At 43.9% G+C, this 23,855-nt stretch overlaps 1 protein-coding gene across 2 annotated transcripts in view; it reads right to left on the bottom strand.

The window, feature by feature from the left end:
- Nucleotides 1-22,495, bottom strand: part of IGF2BP3 (insulin like growth factor 2 mRNA binding protein 3) — a 136,466-nt gene extending 113,971 nt beyond the window's left edge. For both annotated transcript variants that reach the window (XR_006889786.1, XM_046669839.1), the window contains exons 1-2: nt 22,070-22,495; nt 20,660-20,720 (exon numbers count right to left, since the gene is read on the bottom strand). Coding sequence is in view for 1 of the 2 variants with exons in the window: in XM_046669839.1 (XP_046525795.1) it covers nt 20,660-20,720; nt 22,070-22,244 (236 nt within the window). In the remaining variant the exon portion in view is untranslated. The remainder of the gene's footprint in view (nt 1-20,659; nt 20,721-22,069) is intronic.
- Between the last annotated feature and the right edge of the window lie 1,360 nt (nt 22,496-23,855).

Raw genomic sequence — 23,855 nt, forward strand, 5'->3', positions numbered from 1 at the left:
ATGATTAACAATTATAAGTGACGTACATAGTAGACAATAGTTATTACACATTCTCAGGTGCAAAGCACAGCATCCCAAATTAGACTTAATGTGTCATACACATGAAGAATGACCTCGTTTCCACTAGTTAAAAAACATCCCCAGAAGAGAGGCAAACAAATCAGATTTATTGCATTTATGCAGCTAGACTGTTTTCAAGTTAAGTACAAAGCTGCTTGTCCAAAATGAAGCATAAGCATGCAAAGATTTCACCTAGTACTGTGAACATGATATTATCATAATCATTTTTCCATCTGTGCTAAATCATGCCTTCAGCACACCACCACCACACTAAAGGCCTCTTGCCTTAAAAAGCTTCACTTTGACAAATAGTAACATGTTACCATCCATAAATAAGAATCAATGAGTCCATATTAACATAAACAAAGTAAATGGAGAAGGGAAAGCTCTTGCTTAGAGTAAAATTCCAACTAATAAATGTAGGAGAAATATCAATTAGAAAGTCATCATTTGACAGCCACTACAGTAATGATTTCAGATAAGAATCATCAATGAATGCTAAAGTTAGTGGAAGTATGATGAGAAACACGATCTTTACATAGTCTAAAAATATCCCCCCCACCAAGATTCTTCATACAGGGAGGAAACAGTAACTTTACACTGGAGAAGCCCAGCAGACACCACCTTAACCAAGGGATCAAAGTTAACATCTCCACTATTGGAACAAAATCAACATCTCATGCCTCCTGACGTGGTGCACTGAGGACATCATGATTTCTGTGGTACTCCACCAAAAATACATAACACAATTCTAACCATGGGGAGACATCAGACCAAACCATAATGAGGGATACTTTACAAAATAACTAGTTTATACTCCTCAAAAAAATGACAGTCATGAAAGACAAACAAAAGACTAAGAAATTGTCCCAGATTAAAAGAAACATCACAACTAAATGCAATATGTAATCTTGGATTGGATCCGGGATCAGAAAGAGGATATTAGGCAAAATCTGAACAACATCTGCAGATTAAACACTATTATATCAATGTTCTTTTTTTTTTTTTTTAAAAAAGATTGGCCCTGAGGTAACATCTGTTGCCAATCTTTTTTTTCTTCTTCTTCTCCCCAAAGCCCCCCAGTACATAGTGGTTGATTCTAGTTGTAGGTCCTTCTGGCTCTGCTAAGTGGGACGCCACCTCAGCATGGATTGATGAGTGGTACCATGTCCACGTCCAGGATCCAGATGGGTGAAACTCTGGGCCGCCAAAGCGGAGCACATCAACTTAACCACTCGGCCGTGAGGCCGGCCCCTAAATGTTCATTTTTAAATTTTGGCAATTTTACTACGGTCATGTGATAGAATGTCCTTGTTTTTAGAAAAAACACACTTAAGTATTTAAAGATAAATGGCAGTATTTCTGTACCTTACTCTCAAATGTTCCAGAAAAATTAGTCAAAACTAACATTTGAGGAAACTGGATAAAGGGTATATGGATAATCTCTACTGTCTTTGCAACTTTCCTGTAAAAAGAAATAAAAATCTTTTAAAGCCCTCCCTTTACACCACAACTCTTCTAGCTACCATCCTGTTTCTCTGATATCTTTGCAGTAAACTACTTGAAAGCCTATCCATGCTCGCTGTCTCTACCTCCTTCTCCAGTTAGCCATTCTCACAAACCCACACCATTCAGGGGTTCAGTCCTACTGCTCCATCAAAACTGCACCTGTCAGCATACCATGATAACGTTGCCAACTCCATCCTCACCCTATTCTGCAGCATCCGTCACGGCTGATAACTCTTCCTACTTTGAACACTTTTATAATAACCTCCAGGCACTTCTTTCAAGATTCTCCTTCTACCTCATTGGCCTATCCTTGGGCTCCACCACTAGCTCCCCCTCACTTCCCACACCATCCCCTAGGACCCCTCCTCCTCCTTCATTTACTATCTATTCACCGTCTTATCTCCACATGTCTAATAGGCATCTCAAACCCATAAACTGTCAAGGTATCCTTGGTTCCTCCATCACTCCCTACACCCAGTCCCTTCACATTTTCTGTTGGCTCCACCTTCCAAATAGAAGAGTTTAATCATTCATAACCACTACCACCACCTCGATAGACCTGGTCCCACCATCACCATCTCCAACCTGTATAATTATAATTTTCTCCTAACCGGTCTCTCTCATCTCACTCCATCCACCATGCTTTATTCTCAGCAGAGTCCCCTTTTAAAGATAAATCTCATCAGAACTGTCCTTTCTAGAAAGGCTTCTATGGCTTCCTCTCATTCCGTTCCTACCCACCAGCATACATGTTCACCTCCTACAGCTCTCCTCCTGCTGCTCTGATTCAGCCAGAATAGCCTCGTTCTTAGTTAGAAAGAAGTGAGCACACAAGGGCTTCCGTGCTCCTGGGCTTGCTGACCCCTCTGCTTGGGTCATTCTTCCCTGGGCACCTACCTGCTCATCTCACTCCTTGACCTCCTATAAGCCTCTGCTCATGCAGCACCTTTTTGGTAAGGCTTTCCCTGACCATCTGATATGAAACAACCAAACTTGATCCCCTGCCAACTGTCCCCATTTTAACCTGTTTTAACTTTCTCTATGGCCCTTAACATGCCTCACATTATTTATTTTGTCCATCTCTCCTCTCTAAATCAGTGCTGTGCAATAGAAAAATAACACAAGCTGCAAATGCAAGCCACATACATAATATTAAACTTTCTAGTAGTAGAAAGTAAAAAGAAATAGGTGAAGTTAATATAAAAATTGGAGCTATTTTATATTCTCTTTTTAAATGAAGTCTTCAAAATCCAGTGTACATTTTACACCTACACGACATCTCAGTCTGGACTAGCCACATTGCAATTGCTTGACAGACACATGTGGCCCGTGGCTGCCCCAGTGGGCAGTGCAGCCCTAGACCCTAAGCTTCGTAAGAGCAAGTTCTTGTCTTCTGTTCACTTCTGTCTCCCAAGACCCTAAAGCAGTACCTGGCATATACTAAACACTCAAAAAAATGTGTCGAATGAATCATTTAAAAACTGCTAAGATCCAAGACCAGCAAAACAGAACCATTTGAAAAAGAAAACATAATGTCAAGCTACCAAGCTTTCTCAAACCAGAAAAAATACACAGAATGGAAGACTTGGTGAAACACCATGAAAGGTCATTACTGTATTATGATTCCTAAAGGAAAAAAAAAATCATTGTCTAAGACAAGAAAAGTACCTCTCCTGTGATAGGAACAAAAGTAGCTATTTTCCAAATTTAACCAACGGTTACTTAGGACAAGGAACACTGGCTGAATTATGTCTTCTTGGGAGACAGAAGTGAACAGAAGACAAGAACTTGCTCTTATGACGCTTAGGGTCTAGGGCTGCACTGCCCACCGGGGCAGCCACGGGCCACATGCAGCTGTCAAGTAATTGCAATGCGGTTAGTCCAGACTGAGATGTCGTGTGCGTGTGAAATATACACCGGATTCTGAGGTCAGATCTTAACAAATACAATGAGTCACCACAGGCTTCCAGCCTCAAAACATCTAAATTGTTGAAAGAAACTTTGATAGTGCCCTGAGAGTCTAGTTGATTCTTTAACGTTTTAGAAATAACAAAAGGTACTGAAGGCTGTTCATTTCCTTAGGCAAGATCTATAATCAACATGTAGGGTTCACTTTGGTTTGAGGAACGTAAAGCATGACTGTGAGTGCCCAAATGTTTAAACTCACTTCATTTTACTCATGTGCATTTGTTTTAAGAGGTCCCTAAATATTTATTCTAAATATTTTTGGCTTTCATGCACCTAGATTTTTCCTTTGTGTTTAGTTTCTTACATTTTTTCCTTTGTTTTTTTATCTCTTCCCACACCTGTTCTTTCACAAACCGACTTGTGCAAAACTTCCTATTGAGGCTAACATGCCACAGAGTTGCATAAAACCCTCACATGTTCTTGCCATCTGTTGTGTTATGATGTAAACACATATTCACAGGAATATCTAATCCAAATAATTTCAAACATCACATCAATGTAAAGCAGCGATTCTCAACATATAGTATGTGGACTGATGGGCGTCCCTGAGACCCATTCGAGAGGTCCAAGAAGTCAAAACTATTTTTATAATACTAAGACATTATTTGCCTTTTTCACTGTGTTGACATTTGCACTGATGGTGCAAAAACAACGGTGGGCAAACTGCTGGCACCTTAGCATGAATCAAGGCAGTGGCACTAAATTGTAGTAGCAGTATTTGTATCCTTCACGGGCACTTGCCATAAAATATAATCCAAGTTTCACTTTTAAATGTCCTTCATGAAGCAGTAAAAAATTATTAATTTTCTTAAATTACCCTTGAATACTCATCTTGTTAATATCTCTGTGAAGAAAAGGGCAGTATAACAAACATAAAGCACTTCTAGTACCTAATACAGTTGTCTGGAGACAAAGCACTGTCCAGCTGTTTGAGCAGGAAGACTGAACCAGCCCCTTTTCTCATGGAGCACCATTTTCACTGGAAAGACCTACAGACAAACTATGGTTATTTATTGAGTAACCAAAGCTGGAGTATCTGACAGACATTTCCTTAAAAGAGAATAAAGTCAGCCAGTCACTTCAAAAAAAACTAACAGGATCTGTTGCCAATAACCAAATTCGAGCTTTCAGGTAAAACTGAGAATTTTGGCAAACTTATTTACCACCATGAGCTTTGACAGTTTCCCAATGCTTATGGATGAAAGAGGCATTCAAAGTGCAAGGGAGACGAACGGATTTTAATGTAACAGAGTACAAAAAATTTACTGACATGATTTCAGATTCCACATGTCAACTAGCCTTTAAAAAACTACCACTTGGGGCCAGCCACATAGCGTAGTGGTTAAGCTTGGTGCACTCCACTTTGGTGGCCCAGGTTCGCTGGTTCGGATCCTGGGCACAGACCTACACCACTTGTCAGCCACGCTGTGGCGGTGACCCACATATAAAGTGGAGGAAGAATGGCACAGATGTTAGCTCAGGGCTAATCTTACTCAGCAAAAAACAAAATAAAACAAAAACTACCACCTGCAGGGGGCTGGCCCCATGGCTGAGTGGTTGAGTTTGCGTGCTCTGCTTCAGTGGCCCAGGGTTTCGCCAGTTCGGATCCTGGGCACAGACATGGCATCGCTGATCCAGGCCATGCTGAGGTGGCGTCTCACATAGCATAGCTAGAAGGACCTATGACTAGAGTATACAACTATGTACTGGCAGGCTTTGGGGAAAAGAAAAAAGAAAAAAAAAGACTGGCAGTAGATGTTAGCTTAGGTGCAAATCTTAAAAAAACAAGCAAAACAAAAAAAAAAACTACCACTTGTGGAGTTTTGGTGTAGGAACAAAAAACATCCACAATTATCTAAAAGACTATTAAAACATTCTTTTTCCTTTCTAACTATCTGTGTGAAGCTAGATTTCCTTCAAACACTTCAATCAAAACAATGTATCACAATAGATTGAACACAGTAGTTTTGAGTATCCAGCTGTCTATTAGGCCAAATATTAAAGAAATTTACAAAAATGTAAAACAATTCCACCTTGCTGATTTTTATTTTAGTTTCAGAAGAGCTGTTTTTTTAAATCTTAACTTGTAATTGGTTTATTATAGTTTTTCATTTAAAAATAATTTTAAAACATTATTCAGTTGGTGGCTAATGAAGCATATCAATAAATGGAAATAACAAAAGCTCTTTAGGGGTTCTCAGTTTTTAAAGTGTCAAAGGGTCAAAACCATAAAGTTTGAGAACTATTAGAATAGGATTTAAAGCCAACAATCTCCCATTAGCCTCTCCCCTCCTCAATCAGTTCCCTTGTGCAGAGACACTCACTCTTTCTGGTGGGTAACCTTCCAGACCTTTTCCTATGTTTTATAAAATGTCAGACACGTACACATGAAAGGTTTTGTTTTTTTTAAAAGAGCAATTCCATAACTTACTTTTCAATTTGCTCTTCCCAGGTCAGCTCATATAAATCTTTATCATTCTTTATAACTCTTGGAAAAAATTTACCACAGTATAATTTGTTAGAATATGGTACATTTTCTTTGGATGGACATTTATTTCCAACTTTCTATTAAACAATACTGCAAAGAAAAAAATGTCTTTTTGCCAAGTATTTCTTTATAAGAGAACACTACAAGTGAAACTGCTAAGATGGAGAAAGACATTTAACGTGCCTAGAATTTAGAAATTGTATAACATTACTTCAAAGTGCTTTTAAGAAAAAGCAGAAAGAAGAGAAAGGGTTCTAGGTATCTCCCCCCTTTTCAAAAATCTACCTTCTAAAGCTCGAAACTGGGTAACCGCAAAATGTCCCAGACAGTCAAATTAAGGCGGGGTCCTCTTTGCTTGGAAAGTAGACAGTGGTGAAGTTCCAGGTTATCTGTATAGTACAGTAGCCGCCCCCATCCACGGGGATTACATCCCAAGACTCACTGGATGTCTGAAACCATAGACAGTACTGAACCCTATATATACCATATTTTTTCCTATAGATATATAGCTATGAGAAAGTTTAATTTATAGATAAGGCACAGTAAGAGATTAACAATAACTTCTCTTTGGCATAACCAAATTGCCAGCATCACCACTTTTGCATCTTGGGGCCATTAAGTAAAATAACGTTGACTTGCATAATAACACAAGCACTGATGTACTGCAACAGTAGATCCAATAACCAAGACAGCTACTAAGTGACTAATGGGCGGATAGTATGGATACAGAGTGGGTACGCTGGACAAAGGGATGATTCACGTCCTGGGCAGGAGGGAACTGGACAGTGCAAGATTTCATCATGCTACTCAGAACAGCACACAATTCAAAGCTTAGGAATCGTTTATTTCTGGAATTTTTCATTTAATATTTTTGGACCACAGTTGACTATGGCTAACTGAAACCGTGGAAAGCAAAACTATGGATAAGGAGCAACTACTGTGCCTATAAAAATGTAATGAGTGATATAATAAAACTTAAAAGTTTATCTGCATGCGTTATGGACTCCTACCCAGAGAACTTTTTACCAAGTCTTGCCTGGTGATTTGGAGCTCTTTTACAACATTGTTGATTAAAACTATGCTTGCAGACTGCATTAAACCATGAGGACTGGGTTGTTTTCCTTCATATTTCGTTGAAGGGTATTCATATTTTAAGTTCTAAGAGATACTGCCAAATAACATGCCAAGAAATCTCTAGCTGTGTGAGTGCCCATTCCTCCACACTCTTGCCAACACAGATATTATCAATCTTGTTCATTTTTTGCAAACTGATAGGCAAAAAACTCATTTCAACTGGCATTTCCCTAATAACTAGTAAGATAGGGTCTCTTTTCCTAAGTAGATTGGCTTTTCAGATATCCCCCTCCGAAATCCCACTTCTTATCCTTTGTACATTTTTGAACATTGTTGTCCACCTCTTTGAAATTAACAGGAGTTCTTTATCTCCTAGTTTTGTTTTTGTTTTTTACAGTATGATCTCTAAGACAATTTCACAACCTACACATTAGACATAAAGTACAAATTCTTAATTCACAACATGCAACTCATTCTACAAAGAAATGTGAAACATTTCTACATATTAGTACATGAGACACAAACCACAGGATTATGCAGGAATAGATATACTCATCTCTTATTTTCAATCGCCACATATAAATACACAAGCTTATTAATATGAGACAATACCACTTAGGCGTCAGATACTTCAAGAAGTCCTTTACGAACATGACCATATAATTTCCAACAACATTACACAATAATAGCTTTTATTGCTCCTATTTATAGATAAACTGAAAGGCTCTGAGAATTTGTTAGCCCAGGATCTCAAAACTGAGCAAGGATTCTAACTGAGGTCTGTATGATTCCAAGCAAGATGCCACCGGCCCTCCCCACCACTGTGCTGTACTACCATCCCTAATTTTGCTCATGTAATAGTGTGTGCACATAGAAGTTCTACCTCATTCTTCTCCAAAGGTTTATTACATCATTTGAGATGCATTAATGAAAATCAAATAACACCAGGGACTTTAATCATTACCACTGATGGTTGTCTTGTCATAGCTGACCTTAACAAGATAATACAGGTTCAGTCAGCCTTACTACAGGGTTCCTAGTAGGACCATGATTTACCCTAATTACCCTGTCAGAGGATATCCTAAGAACAGCTGTAAATGCCGTGGGATGTTTTGGGGCACAACCATCCCCATGAAGCACTTAAGAAGTAAAAGCAGTTCAACATTATCTCTGGTGAGCCGATCCCAAAACTAACCTAGGCATCAAATCTTGCATGATAATCCCAAATAACCATCTGCTAAATGGCATTAACTAAACTGACAGAGCCCCTAAAGTTAAACACATGAAGAATGAGAATAATAGAGTCACTCCTCAAGCACAGGCTGCTCTTGCCACCCCTCTAGGCTCAGCCTCAACCATCATCCTGCCTCACACATGAGCCTCTCTAATCCCAAACAGCTTGTAGATCCCCCGCACACACCAGGATACTTCACACTTACATGCCTTGGCTCCTGCTGTCCCTTCTGCCTTTTCCATCCCCATTGTACATGGTTAGCTTCCATTTGCTTTCACATCTCTCTCTGAACCTATCCTTGGCTGGCCTTAGCAACACCCAGCTAAGCCTAATGCCCCTCCTGGGTTTCCGGGGCATACCATATATCCCCCATGACATATTTACAACTTCTCTTCACTTGCAGAAATATTAATCCACCTTTAGGATCACTGCCACAGTGAGCCACTGTTAGTATTGAAGATAAAATTATCACCCAGGGATGGAGACAGAACAAAGTGAAAGCCACTATACTCCATGTACTTTTCTTCAGCACAAGTATCTTATCCTCCTCTCTAGTCCCTAAAACCCAGCACGGAACTGACTACGAGCATTAGTGCTCAATCTATGCTTTTTAAACTAAATATTTATATAAGCCACAGGGAACAAAATCAAAAAATGCAGAAATAGGTAAACACAAAAAATATGGAAATTAAACTTTTCAGCCACACTTCTCTCTCCAAAGAAAAGCAAGAGCTTCTCCATTTTTTGCAAGAACAACTGGCTTTTTAAAAAAGAGGTACTTGGGGATCACCAGAGAGAAATCAACCACTTTTCAAACAGTTTGAACATCATCACAGGTTTTTAAATTAAGCTCTCCAATCATCATCTGTCCGGCTAGCATAGCAAGCTGGGGTATCACTTGTTTTGGAAATTAATTTTTAATCAAATTTCTCCTCAAAATACGATTTACTAAAGTTCCCACTGCAAGAAAATGTTAGTTTCTGAGATCCAAAACTCAAAGTGCTGAGCACGGGAGAACATAAGCCCTAGGTATTCCGGCTATCAGTTACTAGCACTTAATTTTTATAGCTTTTGACAATTTTTACATACAAGGGGCACAAATGAATAGGAACCTAGGCTTGTCAGAGTTAGTGCAACATCCACATTAGAGAGAAAAATGCTGTTCCTAGAATGATATGGCCCTCCATGCTTGAAAAGAGTTTTTAATCAAACTGTCTCATTGCACACTTCATTGAAAAAAAGCTCTTAGTTGTCAAATTATGACTAACCATGCCAATATAAGTAAACAGTGTTTTTGGCAGAGCACTTTCAAATTTAAATATGCATGTCTTTTGACATAGCAATTGCTAGTCTAAGAATTTACCTTATAAAAATATCCAACCAAGAGTCCTATGACATACATATAAATATGCTCAACTGAAATTACTACAAAAAGAACGGTTAAATTGGTGCAAGCTAGGTTGAACAATACAACTGTTAGTTTCAAAAGAATGAACTATTTCAGGGCCGGCCCCCGTGGCCGAGTGGTTAAGTTCTCGCCCTGCGCTTCAGCAACCCAGGGTTTCACTGGTTCCGATCCTGGGCGCAGACCTACCACTGCTCATCAAGCCATGCTGAGGTGGCGTCCCACATGCCACAACTAGAAGAACTCACAACTAAAATATACAACTCTGTACTGCAGGGCTTTGGGGAGAAGGAGGAAAAACAAAAATCTTTCAAAAACACAAGTACTAATATGAGAATAAAGTCACTTGGCTTAAAAAAAATGAACTATTTCTACCTACACTGAAGATTCTTCAGAATACATTATTAAGTAAAAGCACAACATAAACAATATGATTTGATTATTAAATTAAAAAAGTGTTTGTGGATATGCAAAGAGGAATTTCTGGAAAATAATCTACCAACTTACCAGCTGTAAGACCTGAGAAATGCACAGGGAAAGAGAGGATTAAAAAGCAAGTATTTTCACATTTTATTTCATGTATTTTGAATTAATACAAATGTATACATATTTAAAATTCATCAAGCTGTTTACTTAGTATTTATATACTCTATTGTATCTAGATTATAGATACCTTAATGTAAAAAACATAATATATGCTCAATGAACACAAAAACAAAAAGAAACCACCTAGATTTCTACTTATGGGTCCACATTCCAAAACAGAACAAAGATTTCCCATATTTCTGTTATCACCACCAAATATAACCTACACTCAGCCTTTGCATTTGAATCGCAACGGGAAAACACATCAGGTGCACTGGAATGACTACTGGGTGATACTGTACTGATGCTTTACATTCATTGTCCCCAGGATCCTATGAGGCATCGTTTCCATTCTTCAATTTCCTCATTCTTAAACAACATCGTGCATTTAGAAAGTGGAGTTTGGATTCAAACTCACATATAAGACCTCATATCCCACATCCTTCTAGCTATATTCTTCAGTTCAACAAGGGCACATCAGGTAAGCATCAGGGCTCCTAATCAAGAGGTTTCAGCACAGCTTCTCCCTCCTACTCTCTCCTAATCCTTAACAATATTCCAACTTTAAGAGACTTCCTGGGGCCGCCCGCTGGCGCAGCGGTTAAGTCCGCACATTCCGCTTCTTGGCAGCCTGGGGTTTGCCGGTTCGGATCCTGGGTGTGGACATGGCACCGCTTGGCAAAAGCCATGCTGTGGCAGGTGTCCCACGAATAAAGTAGAGGAAGATGGGCACAGATGTTAGCTCAAGGACAGTCTTCCTCAGCAAAAAGAGGAGGATTGGCAGTAGTTAGCTCAGGGCTAATCTTCCTCAAAAAAAAAAAAAAAAAAAAAAGAGAGAGAGAGAGAGAGACTTCCTTCCACAAGCCAGGATCCTACTAAACTTGGTAACAAGCTGGGACAACCAGGCACCATGGACTCCACTCCAGACACTTCTACCTCTTTTGCAATCTAAAACACATCCCATGAGACACAATCACCTGCCTGAGATAAAGCCATGGATGGCATCTACCTCCTCATGCCCTCTGTTCTACCCTCATCTCTCCGCAGTCCCGCTCCAACTCTTCTGCAATTCATTTATATTAAGATGAAGATGCTAAAAAATATCTTAAAGGAAAAAGTAATCTCATTTTCTATCTTTAAACAGGATGTCCGCATATTTTCACTCTACAGTAAGCCCCAGATTCCAGACTACCTGTACCTATCTTTTTCCTACAGGAAGACAATAAATCAATCCTTCAAAGAAGCCAAACGAGATTTCTTTTTTCTTCAGAGAAAGCAAGAAACAGGACATCTCTGCTCCAACTTGCCACTGCAAACATGATCGGGCAGCTGTGTAAGCTACTTTGAGGATTTGACAACTTAAATGGGAAGAATGAAGGCAGGGCAGAGTCACAGGACCTGGAGATGGGTTCCAGTAATCACCTGCAGTGCCGGGGGCAAGTCACTTCTCCTCCCGGGATTGATGGAGAATCCTCTGGTAAAGCAACTAATACCACTAAACAAATCTGTTGTGCTCCCTCATTTTATTAGTTCTCCTTCCTTAAAATAGTAGATGTTTAACACGTTCTGAAAGTAGTACTCTATCGATCAAAGGACTTGCACAGACAACGAAAGTCTTAAAAAGTTATTCAGCCCAAGTCATCTGTCTCAAAATCATTTGATCCTTGGGGCCGGCTCCGTGGCCGTGTGGTTAAGTTCACGCACTCCGCTGCGGTGGCCCAGGGTTCGGATCCCGGGCGCGGACATGGCACCGCTCGTCAGGCCACGTTGAGGCAGCATCCCACATTCCACAACTAGAAGGACATGCAACTCAGATATACAACCGTGTACAGGCGGGGTTTGGGGAGATAAAGCAGGAAAAAAAAAAAAAAGACTGGCAACAGTTGTTAGCCCAGGTGCCAATCTTTAAAAAAAAAAAAAAAAAAATCAATTGATCCAAACACATCACCTAGTTTTGGTGACAACTGTGACCAAAGACAGGATTCATAATCTGAGGAGGAGGATACTTTACCAATGACCAGATTTTTAAATATACAAAAATGAAGGAATTTAGGGTACTTACAGAGGCTTTTTTTTTTTAATGATTTCTTTTTCTTTTATTCTTCATTTTTTTTTGAGGAAGATTAGCCCTGAGCTAACTGCTGCCAATCCACCTCTTTTTTTTGCTGAGGAAGACTAGCCCTGAGCTAACATCCATGCCCATCTTCATCTGCTTTATATGTGGGACGCCTGCCACAGCATGGCCCACCAAGCAGTGCAACGTCCGCACCTTGGATCCGAACCGGTGAACCTCGGGCCACCAAGCGGAACATGCGCACTTAACTGCTTCGTCACCAGCCAGTTTCTTGTTTCTTGTATCTCTTATAGCTAAAATTTTATAAATAAAATTGAAAGAATGCTTTATATATTCTGGCATCCTAAAAGAACAAAGTGATTAAAGTATTTTAAACCTAGCCCATGATATTTGTAAATGTTTTGGCCAATAGTCTCAACCTTTGCTTGTCAAATCAAGAAATATTTAGACAACCACATAGAAGCCCTGAACTTCATCTACACTGTTTTGGAAGCTAAGATGGCTTCAGAGGACTTTCCAAATGTATATTAATAAAAAGCAGAATGGGTTGTCCATAAGAAAGTGAGTTTATAGTCACCAGAAGTGTTGAAACAGATGCCAGAGAGTAGATCAACTGTCACAAACAAGTCTTGCCCATTGGGCAAGAGAATCTACTACACTTAGGAGACTCTTCCATCTCTAGCAGGTTATAAATAGAACATGCTCATAGATGTTTCTGGAAAATAAGAAAATGAATTAGGATCCTAATAAATTCTGGAAGAAAATCTATATTCCAGGTTGCTCGAAAATTTGTAAACCACTTTCCATCTATTTACAGCAGAGCCAGAAGGCTGAGACTTAACACCACCCCCACTGACTTATTCATCCTTCTAAATCACAAACTCTCAGTGGTATTCTACACAGCTGATTACACCTTCCTTCTCCACAGGCTTTCTTCACTCATCTCCCAGAGACAGTTCATCCTGCTTGCTTTCCTTTACCTCACTGGCCTCCCTCTCTCTCCTTTGCTGGTCCCTCCTTCCTCCTAGAGCCCCAGGCTCAGTTCCTTGGTGATCTTCTCCCATTCCATGATTTCTAACACCACAAGCTAATGAAGCCTTTTATTTTTCACATCCACTTCTTACCTTCCCCTGAGCTCCAGATTGACATATCCAACTACATAGTCAACCTCTTCATTTCAATTTCTAATTTCTAATAAGTATTAGAGACATAATATGCCAAAAGTAAAGCTCCTGATTTCCACCCAAAATCTGTTCTTCCCCTAGTACTCTCCATTTTGATAAATGGCATCACCTTCCACCTAGTTTTTCTGGCCAAAAAATTTTCTTGTCATTCTTTGCTCTTTTCATAGCCCTCATCTAAGCCATCAGCAAGTCTTACTGGCTGTTCCTTAGAAATATTGAGATTGAACACTACTCATCACCTCCAAAGCTAATACCATCGTCTCCTGCCAGGATATTACAGTAGGGATCAGCTGCCCATTTCTAGTACTAAATGCGATTTTCAGATATTTTATGTTCCAAGTATTTTGAAGTTGCTATTCCTCCCCTCCTCCACTTTGTGGAAGATCTACAAAGATGGTCACCATCAATTCTTCCCCTCTGTTCATGCATGTCACTCTACCATTAAGAGATACAGTCTATCTTCTGGAGAAAGATGATTACCGTATGATTTCACTCATATGTGGAAGATAAACATACACACACATAAATACAGAGAACAGATTGGGGGTTACCAGAGGGGAAGGGGGTGAGTGGAGGGCAAAGAAGGTAAAGGGGTACATGTGTACAGTGACAGATGGCAACTTTGGGTGGTGAACACGATGCAGTCGATACAGAAGTTGAAATATAACGTTATAAACCAACCTTACCTCAATAAAAAATAATAATAATAGAAAGAGATAGTCTATTTCCACACCCCCTTTGAATCTGTGCTGGTCTTATGACTTGCCTTGATGAACAAAATGGGATTAGAAGTAGTACCGTGCCAGTTCTGGACCTAGCCTTTAAGAGGCCTAGCAGCTTCAGCTTTCACTTGGGGCAGCCAGCCAGGGGCCACTACTGAGTGATAAGACACCACGCAGAGAAAGTTCACATGGACAAGCACCAAGAGGCCAGACATGTGAGTGAAGCTTTCTTGGACCTTTTAGGCAAGCTTAGAAAATGACTCAAAACAACACCATGTGGAACAAAACCAGCCACCTAGCAGACCTACAGAATCATGAGGAGGAATAAATTGTTGTTTTGAGGCACTAGTTTCTGGGGTGGCTTGTTAAGCAGCAGTAAATAACTGAAACACCGTGATCACAACGGAATCAACTTCTTAAACAACTAAGTGACAATGCCAGATATGCTAAGGACTTAGGTCGCTTTCAGCTTCTAGTTCCACTCGATTCCTCAAAGAATACTTCTCTAATAATTTCAAACTATTTCCTAGTCAAGTTAAATGGTCTCAGGATAATTCTCTAAAATGCATAATTTATGGACTATATATTCCTCGTCAGGGCAACAAAATCTATGTACTATATTAATATCTATAACTGTGTTTATTTACCAATACTGAACATTTGCCAAACAGCTATTTCAGACCATAATAAATTACACCCTCAATTTTAATAGAGCACTGAAAACTATGTTTGCCACCCGGTTTCAAGCAAAACCCTGGCAGTTCAAGCCAACTTTTAAACATCAGATTTATGGGGCAGAGATCCTAACAAAAAATGCCAGTCCCATCCCTCCGTCACTGCTCCCATACTGCCACCTCCTGTCTTATGACTCTGGAAGCTTGAATCAGAGGCAACAGTTGATAAAGGAAACTTGGCTAAGAATAGCACAGCCTCTCTCCTTCCTCCTAGACCAAATCAAGCACCAGAGTTACTGCCTGGATAATTCATACCTTTCAAAAATTAGTTACTGCTAGAAAAGGTGCTGTCTGAACACCGCTAAGGACAATTGCAATGGAGTTGCTTCAAATGGTTATCAAGGTGACTCAGCAGCTTTACTTTAACACAAAATCCCACACCTATGACAACATATGAACTGCAGTGGTATGGTTCATGAAAGGATTTCGAATTATGGCAAAGATCATTTCCCTCTTGCTGACTGCGCGAAAGAGGTGCAGATGCAAAAGCAAGCGAGCCGGCATACTCAGAAAAGAAGTACAAGTCAAGTTCCTTAGGGGGAAACCCCAGATCTCTAATTCCAAAAGACACTTTCAAGCCTTAGCTGATAATTCATTTATTTCAAGTAGAATGGCAAAAAATCAGAACAAAAATGCCTCTTGTTAGTTTATTATAATGGCATTTGGCATGCACAGAGAACGTAAGTGATCACACAAATCAAAACAGAAGCCAAGATTCTCAATTCCTGCTGGCTCCAGGCACGTCATGTTTCCATAAAGTCTTCCTTGACACTGTGGACAGCCACACAGAAGCTACTTCACAATATTTGTTTATTTTATTTTTAATTCTAATAAGGCCAAAGTAAGAAATCTTTTAAATTCTCTCAAACTGTATTGAGAAAACAATATGAAATCAAGAAAAATCTCGTTGGCCACAACCACTTAAGTGGTCATGCATTACTGATCTTAAACTGAGCTCTCCAAAGACAGCCCTGCATATGGCTCATCAGCCAGGAGTTTCCTAACATTCACAACCTCCAGTCTTGGCATGTGTGCGAAATCTTCCTAATTTACAAGATTCCCCTGTAGCACACAAATAAGCAAGCAGCAGCACAGCTATTCATATCTATCTTTTAATGTTCAGTATTAAAAACAGCTTTTGTGGGGCCAGCCCAGGGCTGCAGAAGTTCACACATTCCACTTTGGCAGCCTGGGGTTTGCAGGTTCGGATCCTGGGTGTGGACATGGCACCGCTTGGCACGCCATGCTGTGATAGGCGTCCCACATATAAAGTGGAGGAAGATGGGCACGGATGTTAGCTCAGGGCTACTCTTTTTCAAAAAAAAATATTATTAAAAAAAAAACAGCTTTTGTAGTCCTGAGACAAGACAGTCATATACCCTGGCTAACGGGCACATTGCTGGTCATGGCACCATCCTAGTCTATTCTTACCAGCTATTAAAATGCAGCATTAGCTTTTTAATAGTAATTTAAAGTAAGATACACTTAAAACTCTAACTTCTATACATGCTCTGTCTATCCAATTTACATGTTAAACCCAGGATTCTAATACAGAAATAAGCTGTTCACTTAATTTTCTTTTTTTAAGGAAACAAAAAACTAAGACTTTTTGAGCTTAGGCACCACAGTCTGCTTTAACAGATCCTTCCTGGAAAAATATTAACTATAATATCCTATTTTTTCTCCTTTATTTGAATATATTTTGGGTTACATATAATCCTAATCAACGCTAACAGCCAAATCATGAGGAAGTTGTCAGCTATAAAAAACTGAAAATAGGGGGGCTGGCCCCGTTGCCGAGCGGTTAAGTTCGCGCGCTCCGCTGCAGGCGGCCCAGTGTTTTGTTGGTTCGAATCCTGGGCGCGGACATGGCACTGCTCATCAAACCACGCTGAGGCAGCGTCCCACATGCCACAACTAGAAGGACCCACAACGAAGAATATACAACTATGTACTGGGGGGCTTTGGGGAGAAAAAGGAAAAATAAAATCTTAAAAAAAAAACTGAAAATAGGAAAAATTTTCATAATTTAAGAAAGTAATAGCAAATGAACTAAAACCACCATGCTCTCAGTTCCCCAGTGTCAGCGACCTTGCCTTCCCGTTCCCTCTCCCAGGCCCAGGAGCCCACAACATAACAAAAAAGGAAATCAGTGCTATTTCCACAATCACAGAGGGGCACATACAAGGTCCAACCAAGCTCAGGTACAGTCTTCCAAAATCACAACAATTTTCACACCCACCCTTACCCCCAGGTGTGGGGGGTGGGGGGGCGGGGGCGGGTGGTTTAAGCTTATACCTCAGAGTGAAGCCAAGTCTTCATGTGCTGTATCTTTTATATTTGGAACAGAAAGTACAACACTATCACAGATATTCCACACAATCCTCTCTTCGTTCAGGACACAGGAGACCTCAAGTTCTGTGGAATATTGCTATAATCTTCCCCAACTGAGGGGTATCTGAATGCAGAAAAGCAACATTCCTTCCACATTCCCTTGAGACTTCGGTAATCAGGAGCTAAGCTTGGTCTGAACCAAACTCAGCAAGGCCCCTTCCTGAAAGAGTCCCCCGCCCAGCTCTGCTCCCAGAGATGGCCCAGCCTGCCAAGCATCAAATCTCCTTCTGGGCCTGCTCCCCTGTTTAGTCGCTACAAGCCCATTCATCCATCTCAGAGTGCTGCCATAAGCATTCTTCAGCACCAGGCTCCCAACATGCCTTGCACAGCAGGTATAAAGGTCATGCTGCATATGTGGGTGTGCCTGTCAGATGCCCACATGATGATGGGAAGGAATGCAATGACTGCTAAGCACAAAGAACTCCACCCAAGTCCAGCAGCCTCATTTGGCAAGGACTGGTCTGCGGCATTCAACTCACTGTCAACAGTACCACTTCTTGACCTTCCTATAGGTGCTGGGCAGGTGGATCACCAGGGTGCCTTCTCTGCGCTCTCCCAAAACCTATTCAGACAATGGAACAGTCCAGATAAGGGAAACTGCATCACAGCTCCAAAGTCCAGTTAAAATAAAACTGTAGATTTCCAGCAAATTTTCCTGGGCAGAGAGAGAAAACTCTACTTTTGTTTTTAGCTGTTCAATACAAGTAAAGGACTTGACTGCCTTCTGAATTAGGAAAAAGTTGTCTCCAATGTACTCATTCCTGTCTACTTTAGTAGTAAAATAGTATCATTTAAAATCCTGAGCCTTGGGGCCAACCGTGGTTAAGTTCACACGCTCCACTTCCAGGGCCCACAGTTCCACGGCCCACAGTTCCAGGGTTTGGACCCCTGGTGCAGACCTGCAGACCACTCATCAAGCCATGCTGTGGTGGCATCCCACATACAAAATAGACGAAGATTGGCATGGATGTTAGCTCAGGGACAATCTTCTCAAGCAGAAAGAGGGAGTTTGGCAACAGATGTTAGTTCAAGGCCAATCTTCCTCCCCCAAAAAACAAAACAAAAAACAAAACAATCCCTGAGTATTTAATCCTAGTGAAAATCAGCTAGAAAATTTAACCTACACTCTTCATAAACTGAAGAAGCTTCCACTGATAATACTTGCTGACACTGGTAACATTTTACCTTATGTGCTTTCCTAAAGAGGAAATCTTGTTCCTTAAAGCCTTTAAGAATAAAACAGGCAGTCATTACCAGATAATGTCTTTAAATTACCTACACATGGGGAGAAATTCACACCAGGTTGCAAAGGAAAACCAGGAGAGTAAGGCAAAGTAACCTGCATTTACATGCAGGTCAATGAATTGTTCAAGAAATTTAATGTTTACATTTAGGAACTTTCCAGTGTTAAAATGCAAGTCCTTCAACACAACCATTTGCTTGTATTTTTTTATTTAACACCTGAAGAAAATGAAGACACGCTGGTTAAACATGAAACCAATTAAAATTTGCAGACTGTGCTTACATCTTTCCTCCAGGTAAACAATTCAGACTATGCCCCTAAACTTTTTAAAGAGAAATGACTTCTTCCTCACTTTTTCAATTCCTATTAACCTGAGATCAATTTAGATACTTTTCAGTACACATTCTATTATTTTCGAAGCTTTTAAAAAAGAATTCCAGGGGCTGGCCCCGTGGCCAAGTGGTTAAGTTCGCATGCTCCGCTGCAAGCGGCCCAGTGTTTCATTGGTTCAAATCCTGGGCGCAGACATGGCACTGCTCATCAAACCACGCTGAGGCGGTGTCCCACATGCCACAACTAGAAGGACCCACAACGAAGAATATACAACTATGTACCGGGGGGCTTTGGGGAGAAAAAGGAAAAAAATAAAATCTTTAAAAAAAAAAATAAAAGAATTCCATTCTACTATATGAAATAACTTCACCCCTACGAAAATTCCCAACTAGAACTAAACCTATCTGGTCCCACAAATCCCTTTCCAACTATCCTAATGAAAAGTACCCGAAGAAGAGAAATCCACAAAAATCCAAACCAGCTTGCCAACAAAAACATGATTTGTGAAAATGTTTTACCTGGAAGAGAGCTCAATCTCGAAACAGGCATACGATGACATTTTGTGTAGCCATCTCTCTCTGCACAGCACACCCCTCCTGCCCTCCAGCACACACACTCTGGCCAATAGCTAACCAAACACACGCAGCCTTAGTTTAAATTAACTTCCAGCTTATTGCTCGGCCCAGGCTGGGAGTGGGGGATGGGAGGGGGAAAGACAGAAACCTAACCCCACCTTGCAAAACCTAGAAAGGTGCAGGCCAAGCCCAGCAGCACTGAGGGAGCAGCGCCTTTCCCGTCAGAGCGGCAGAGGCTGATCTGGCCTGCTCTTGAGACATTTCTCCAAAATACTCCAGGGGTTCAAACACTGTCCAAACGTTCTGTAAAGTGACACACTACACATGCTCTCCAAAAACTGCAATCCCCTTAAGTGGCACAAATCTTCAGCCTTCACGATCTCGTGGTGGTTATTTGTAACCAAAAATATTTTCGGGAGGGTAGGGGGGAGCAGGAGACCAAGGTGGGTTTGCAGAAACCTGTACAAACTCTGGGGTGACTAAAAGGCGCTTCTGGGAGAAGCCCAGGCGCTCCCTCACGTGCTCCAGTCCCGGCTGGCGGGCTAGCAGGGGAAAGGCAAATTCCTTTCCTCTCAGATGCGCGGGCCGCCTCCCAGGCCTCTCAGACTCGTAGCCGCCAACTCGGACCGAGAAGGCAAGCCACGCCGCACCCGCGCGTGTCCGCAGCTGCTTTGGCCTATCCCGTACTTACAGGAGGGGAGGGGGGTCAGCCATTGCTTCCAGATTCCCAAAAACTGCCCGCTGAGACCGTGATTTCCTGTGTAGCAACTTGACCTACTCTGCCAGATAACGTTTAGCTGTGAGAGCTTCCTTGAGAGACTTTCATACCACTAACAATCCGGTGGCAGGGGCCACAGACAAGCCTTCTATGTCTTTGCAGCATTACCAAGACACACATATACACACACACCTGCCATAAACTTAAGTACGCGAAAAAAAAAAAAAAAAGACGAGAAACGCCAAGCCAGCCAGCAACCCAATAAGCGTAAGAGGAAAAGAAGTTGTTCTCAGCTGTGTTGCGTCTTTTCTCCCATGGGGTGAGAACAGAACCAATGAGAACATAATAAATAAGCTCACCTTTGCCTTTTTGGGACCGAGTGCTCAACTTCTATGAGTTTCCCATGCAGTTCCACTTTACCTGCGGATACACAAGAGGTGGAAGGCGGTTGGCCGAGTTTAGTGGCTCTCCCGCCCTAAAGGACCCGCACAGCCTTAGCGGCGACACAAGCGGCCTCCTGAGACCCCAAAGGGCACCCGAACGCTGCTCGAGGCCGAGAGGGAAGCACAGCACCGCACGGGTGGGAAGCTGACCCCCTCGGGGCTGGGTATGTGCAACTTACAGATGCGTGGGGAGGGGGTCAATGGGCGGACCCACGCCTTGGTAACACTCTCCCCCAACCTGGGCCTCCTCCGCCCACCTCTAGGGGTCACCTACTTCCACGACACCCGCAGGAGGGACGCTGCCCCCCCGCCCACCTCCTTGGACTCTCCCCGCAGACAGACCCCGGGGAAGGGGCTACGTTGACTTTCTTCAGGTGGGGGCGCCCAGGCCCTTCTCCCGGTTCAGGCCAGCCGGGAAGAGAGAGGCGGGAATGGCTCGAGAACCGCAGGCTAGGCGCCCCGACACACCTAGCACCAACTACGCCCGAAAAGCACGGGCTCCCGGAGGGACCCGAGCGCAGCCTCCTGCAGGCGTTCCGCCCCAGCCCGCCGCTCGGCCACGCACGGGCCCCCGCCCCGGCCGCGCGCGCCCCGCCACCCTGGAGGCCGCAGCCTGAGGCCGGGGCGCGGAGAACGGCGGGCGGCCCTGCGCCGCAGCGGGGCTCCCTCCTCCGCGACCGCCGGCCGCCCTCCCGCCCCTCTCGCTCGTCGGACGCGGGGAGGCTGACCGAGGAGCCCCGGTCGCACTCGCCGCCTCCCGCCGGGTCGAGAGAAAGCGAGGGGCCGCCTGCGCGAGGCTCCGGCCCGCGGCGTCACTCCGCGGCGGGGTCGAGGGCGCTGCGCGTTCTCCCAGCGCCGGCGGCTGGGGCGGGAGGCCGGCAGCGAACCGCACGGCATCGATCACGAGCACAGGGAGACAGGGAGGAGGGAGGGGGAAGCCGGCGTCCGCGCTCGGCCCCCAAGGCCCGGCGCGCCAGAGCACCGAGCATTCGCCTGGGCCCAGGCGGGGCGCGGGGCGCGCGCCTCCCCCGGCCCCGCTCCCTCGGAGCCCACGCCGGGGCTCTGACAGCGCGGCGGCCCTCAGCCCGCAGAGCCCCGGCGAGAGGCCGGGTCCGAGCCCACGCGCAGCAAAGCTCCGCGGACCCACGCGGTGCGCGCCCGGGCCTCGCCCCCTCTCCTCGCCCGCACCCGCTCGCGCCTGGGCCTGGGGCCCGGCGTGGACGCCCCGGCGGCAGCAGCGGGCCTGGCTCCGGGCCCCCCGAGCCTGGCAGGCCCGGGCGGCGCAGGGCTGGGGCAGGCGCCCGGCGGGGCCAGGCCGGGGCCCACCTGAAAGCGCCTCGATGGCCTTGAGGGCCCAGCTCTCGTCCGGACAGTCCACGAACGCGTAGCCGGTCTTCACCAGGAAGGGTCCCGACACGGGGATCTTGGCGTCCTTGAAGACAGTTTCCAGGTCCGAGGGGACGGCGTTCTCGCTGAGGTTTCCGAGATACAGTTTGTTCATTGTGAAGAGCGGTCGTTTAAAAAAATTAAGAGAAAAACGAAAAATTAAAACCACCCACAGTGATGGATGGATTCGGCGGGTTTTGTTCCCCTCGTCTTCTCGCCGTTAAAATACACAAACAGTAAGAACCAGGACAGGAACGAGGAGCGAAAATCAGATCCGAGGGCTCTTGTTTTCCTTTTCTAGATATTAAAAAAAAAAAAAAGAAAAAGCCTTGCTACAACCCAAACGCATCAACGAGTCTTCCTAACTCTGAGGAGGAGGCGGGATTAGCGAGAAAAAGGAGGAGAGGAGGAGGGGGAAACTACTTTTTGTCTCTTCCTCCCCAAGCCCGTCGGCACCGGCCAGCGGACTGTGAAAATATCACACTACGTGAGGGCAGGCGCCGCCCCCCCATAAAAAACCCCGAAGGGTGACTGGCAGGAGGGAGGGGAGGAGGGGAGGAGGGAGGAAGGCGCAGGAGGCGGAAAAAATCCGCTCCGAGTGTCCGGCTTTTTGAATAAGCCACGTGTTCAAACTACAAATCAACGTCTCACGTGAGGAATCCCAGCTCCTCAATTAGAGGGGGTTTCAGGGGAAAAAAAAGAGCGAGCGAGAGGAGGAAGAGGGGGAGGGGAAGGGAGATTGGGCTAGGGACCCTGAGAAGGGGAGGAGGAAGAGGGGGAAAAAATGCTAAAGGAGCGGCAGCCGGGGCGCGGAGCGGAGCGCGGCTCGGGGAGCTGATTGTCACAACAGAGTTTAGAAAGGGTTATCTGGTCCGGGCGGATCCTGAGGGGGAGGGGAGGAGGAGGGGAGGAATATTGATTTTTTTTTTTAGCGAGATAGGGATAGGGTGCTAACTAGGCAATTTCTCAGCTCTAGTTACTGGACTTTTAAATACGTATTCGATTTTTTTTTAACAGGTAATTAACAAAACCAAGGAGTCACAATTCCGAACTCGCCTTGTGGCTTTGATGACATTAGAAGTGTAACCTCGGCAAAGCCGCGAACACGTTTCGAGGGCTTGCAGGGGCGGAAACGCAGCAAGGGGGTGGGGTGGGAGAGGCAGGCAGATGCGCCCCACCCTGTGCACCCTTCACGGGCCCGGGCACCGGGGAAGTGGGGCGGCCCCGAGCCAGGGCAGTGGGGGATGGGAGCCCGCGGCGTCCTGGGCGGGTGTCTGGGCGACACCTCCTCCGCCTCCGCCTGCGCTCGCGGTGGCTCTCGGCTTCGCGTTTGCCATTGGTTGCGCGATTCAGAAAAGGCTCTGGGATAAATGAGGCCGGGGGCGGGCTTGGCCACCGGTGGGGGAGGGGAGCGCAGGGGCGGAGGTTTCTGGCGTAGGGATGGGGGCGTCCCGGGCCTCGGAGGCCGGAGGAGAGAAGTCAGACTGGGAAAAGTCGGTATTTAAGCGGAAACCATTTCTTCCTGTAGTTTCCAGAGGAGGAGGAGTGGGGTAGGCTGGTACTTTTATTTAAAGAATTTTAGTTGGAGAACTTGGGACTCTTGAAACAGGAAGACTGCTCTGCGATACCCCTAGGTGGTATTCGCACTTGAAAAATTGTTCGAGTCTCTTTCTGCCTCTTTTCTGCCCACATTTGGCCGTGAGAACCATTCATAGTTTCCCCTGTA

The sequence above is a fragment of the Equus quagga genome, chromosome 8 (genome assembly GCF_021613505.1).
Source record: "Equus quagga isolate Etosha38 chromosome 8, UCLA_HA_Equagga_1.0, whole genome shotgun sequence".
Classification (NCBI taxonomy): domain Eukaryota; kingdom Metazoa; phylum Chordata; class Mammalia; order Perissodactyla; family Equidae; genus Equus; species Equus quagga.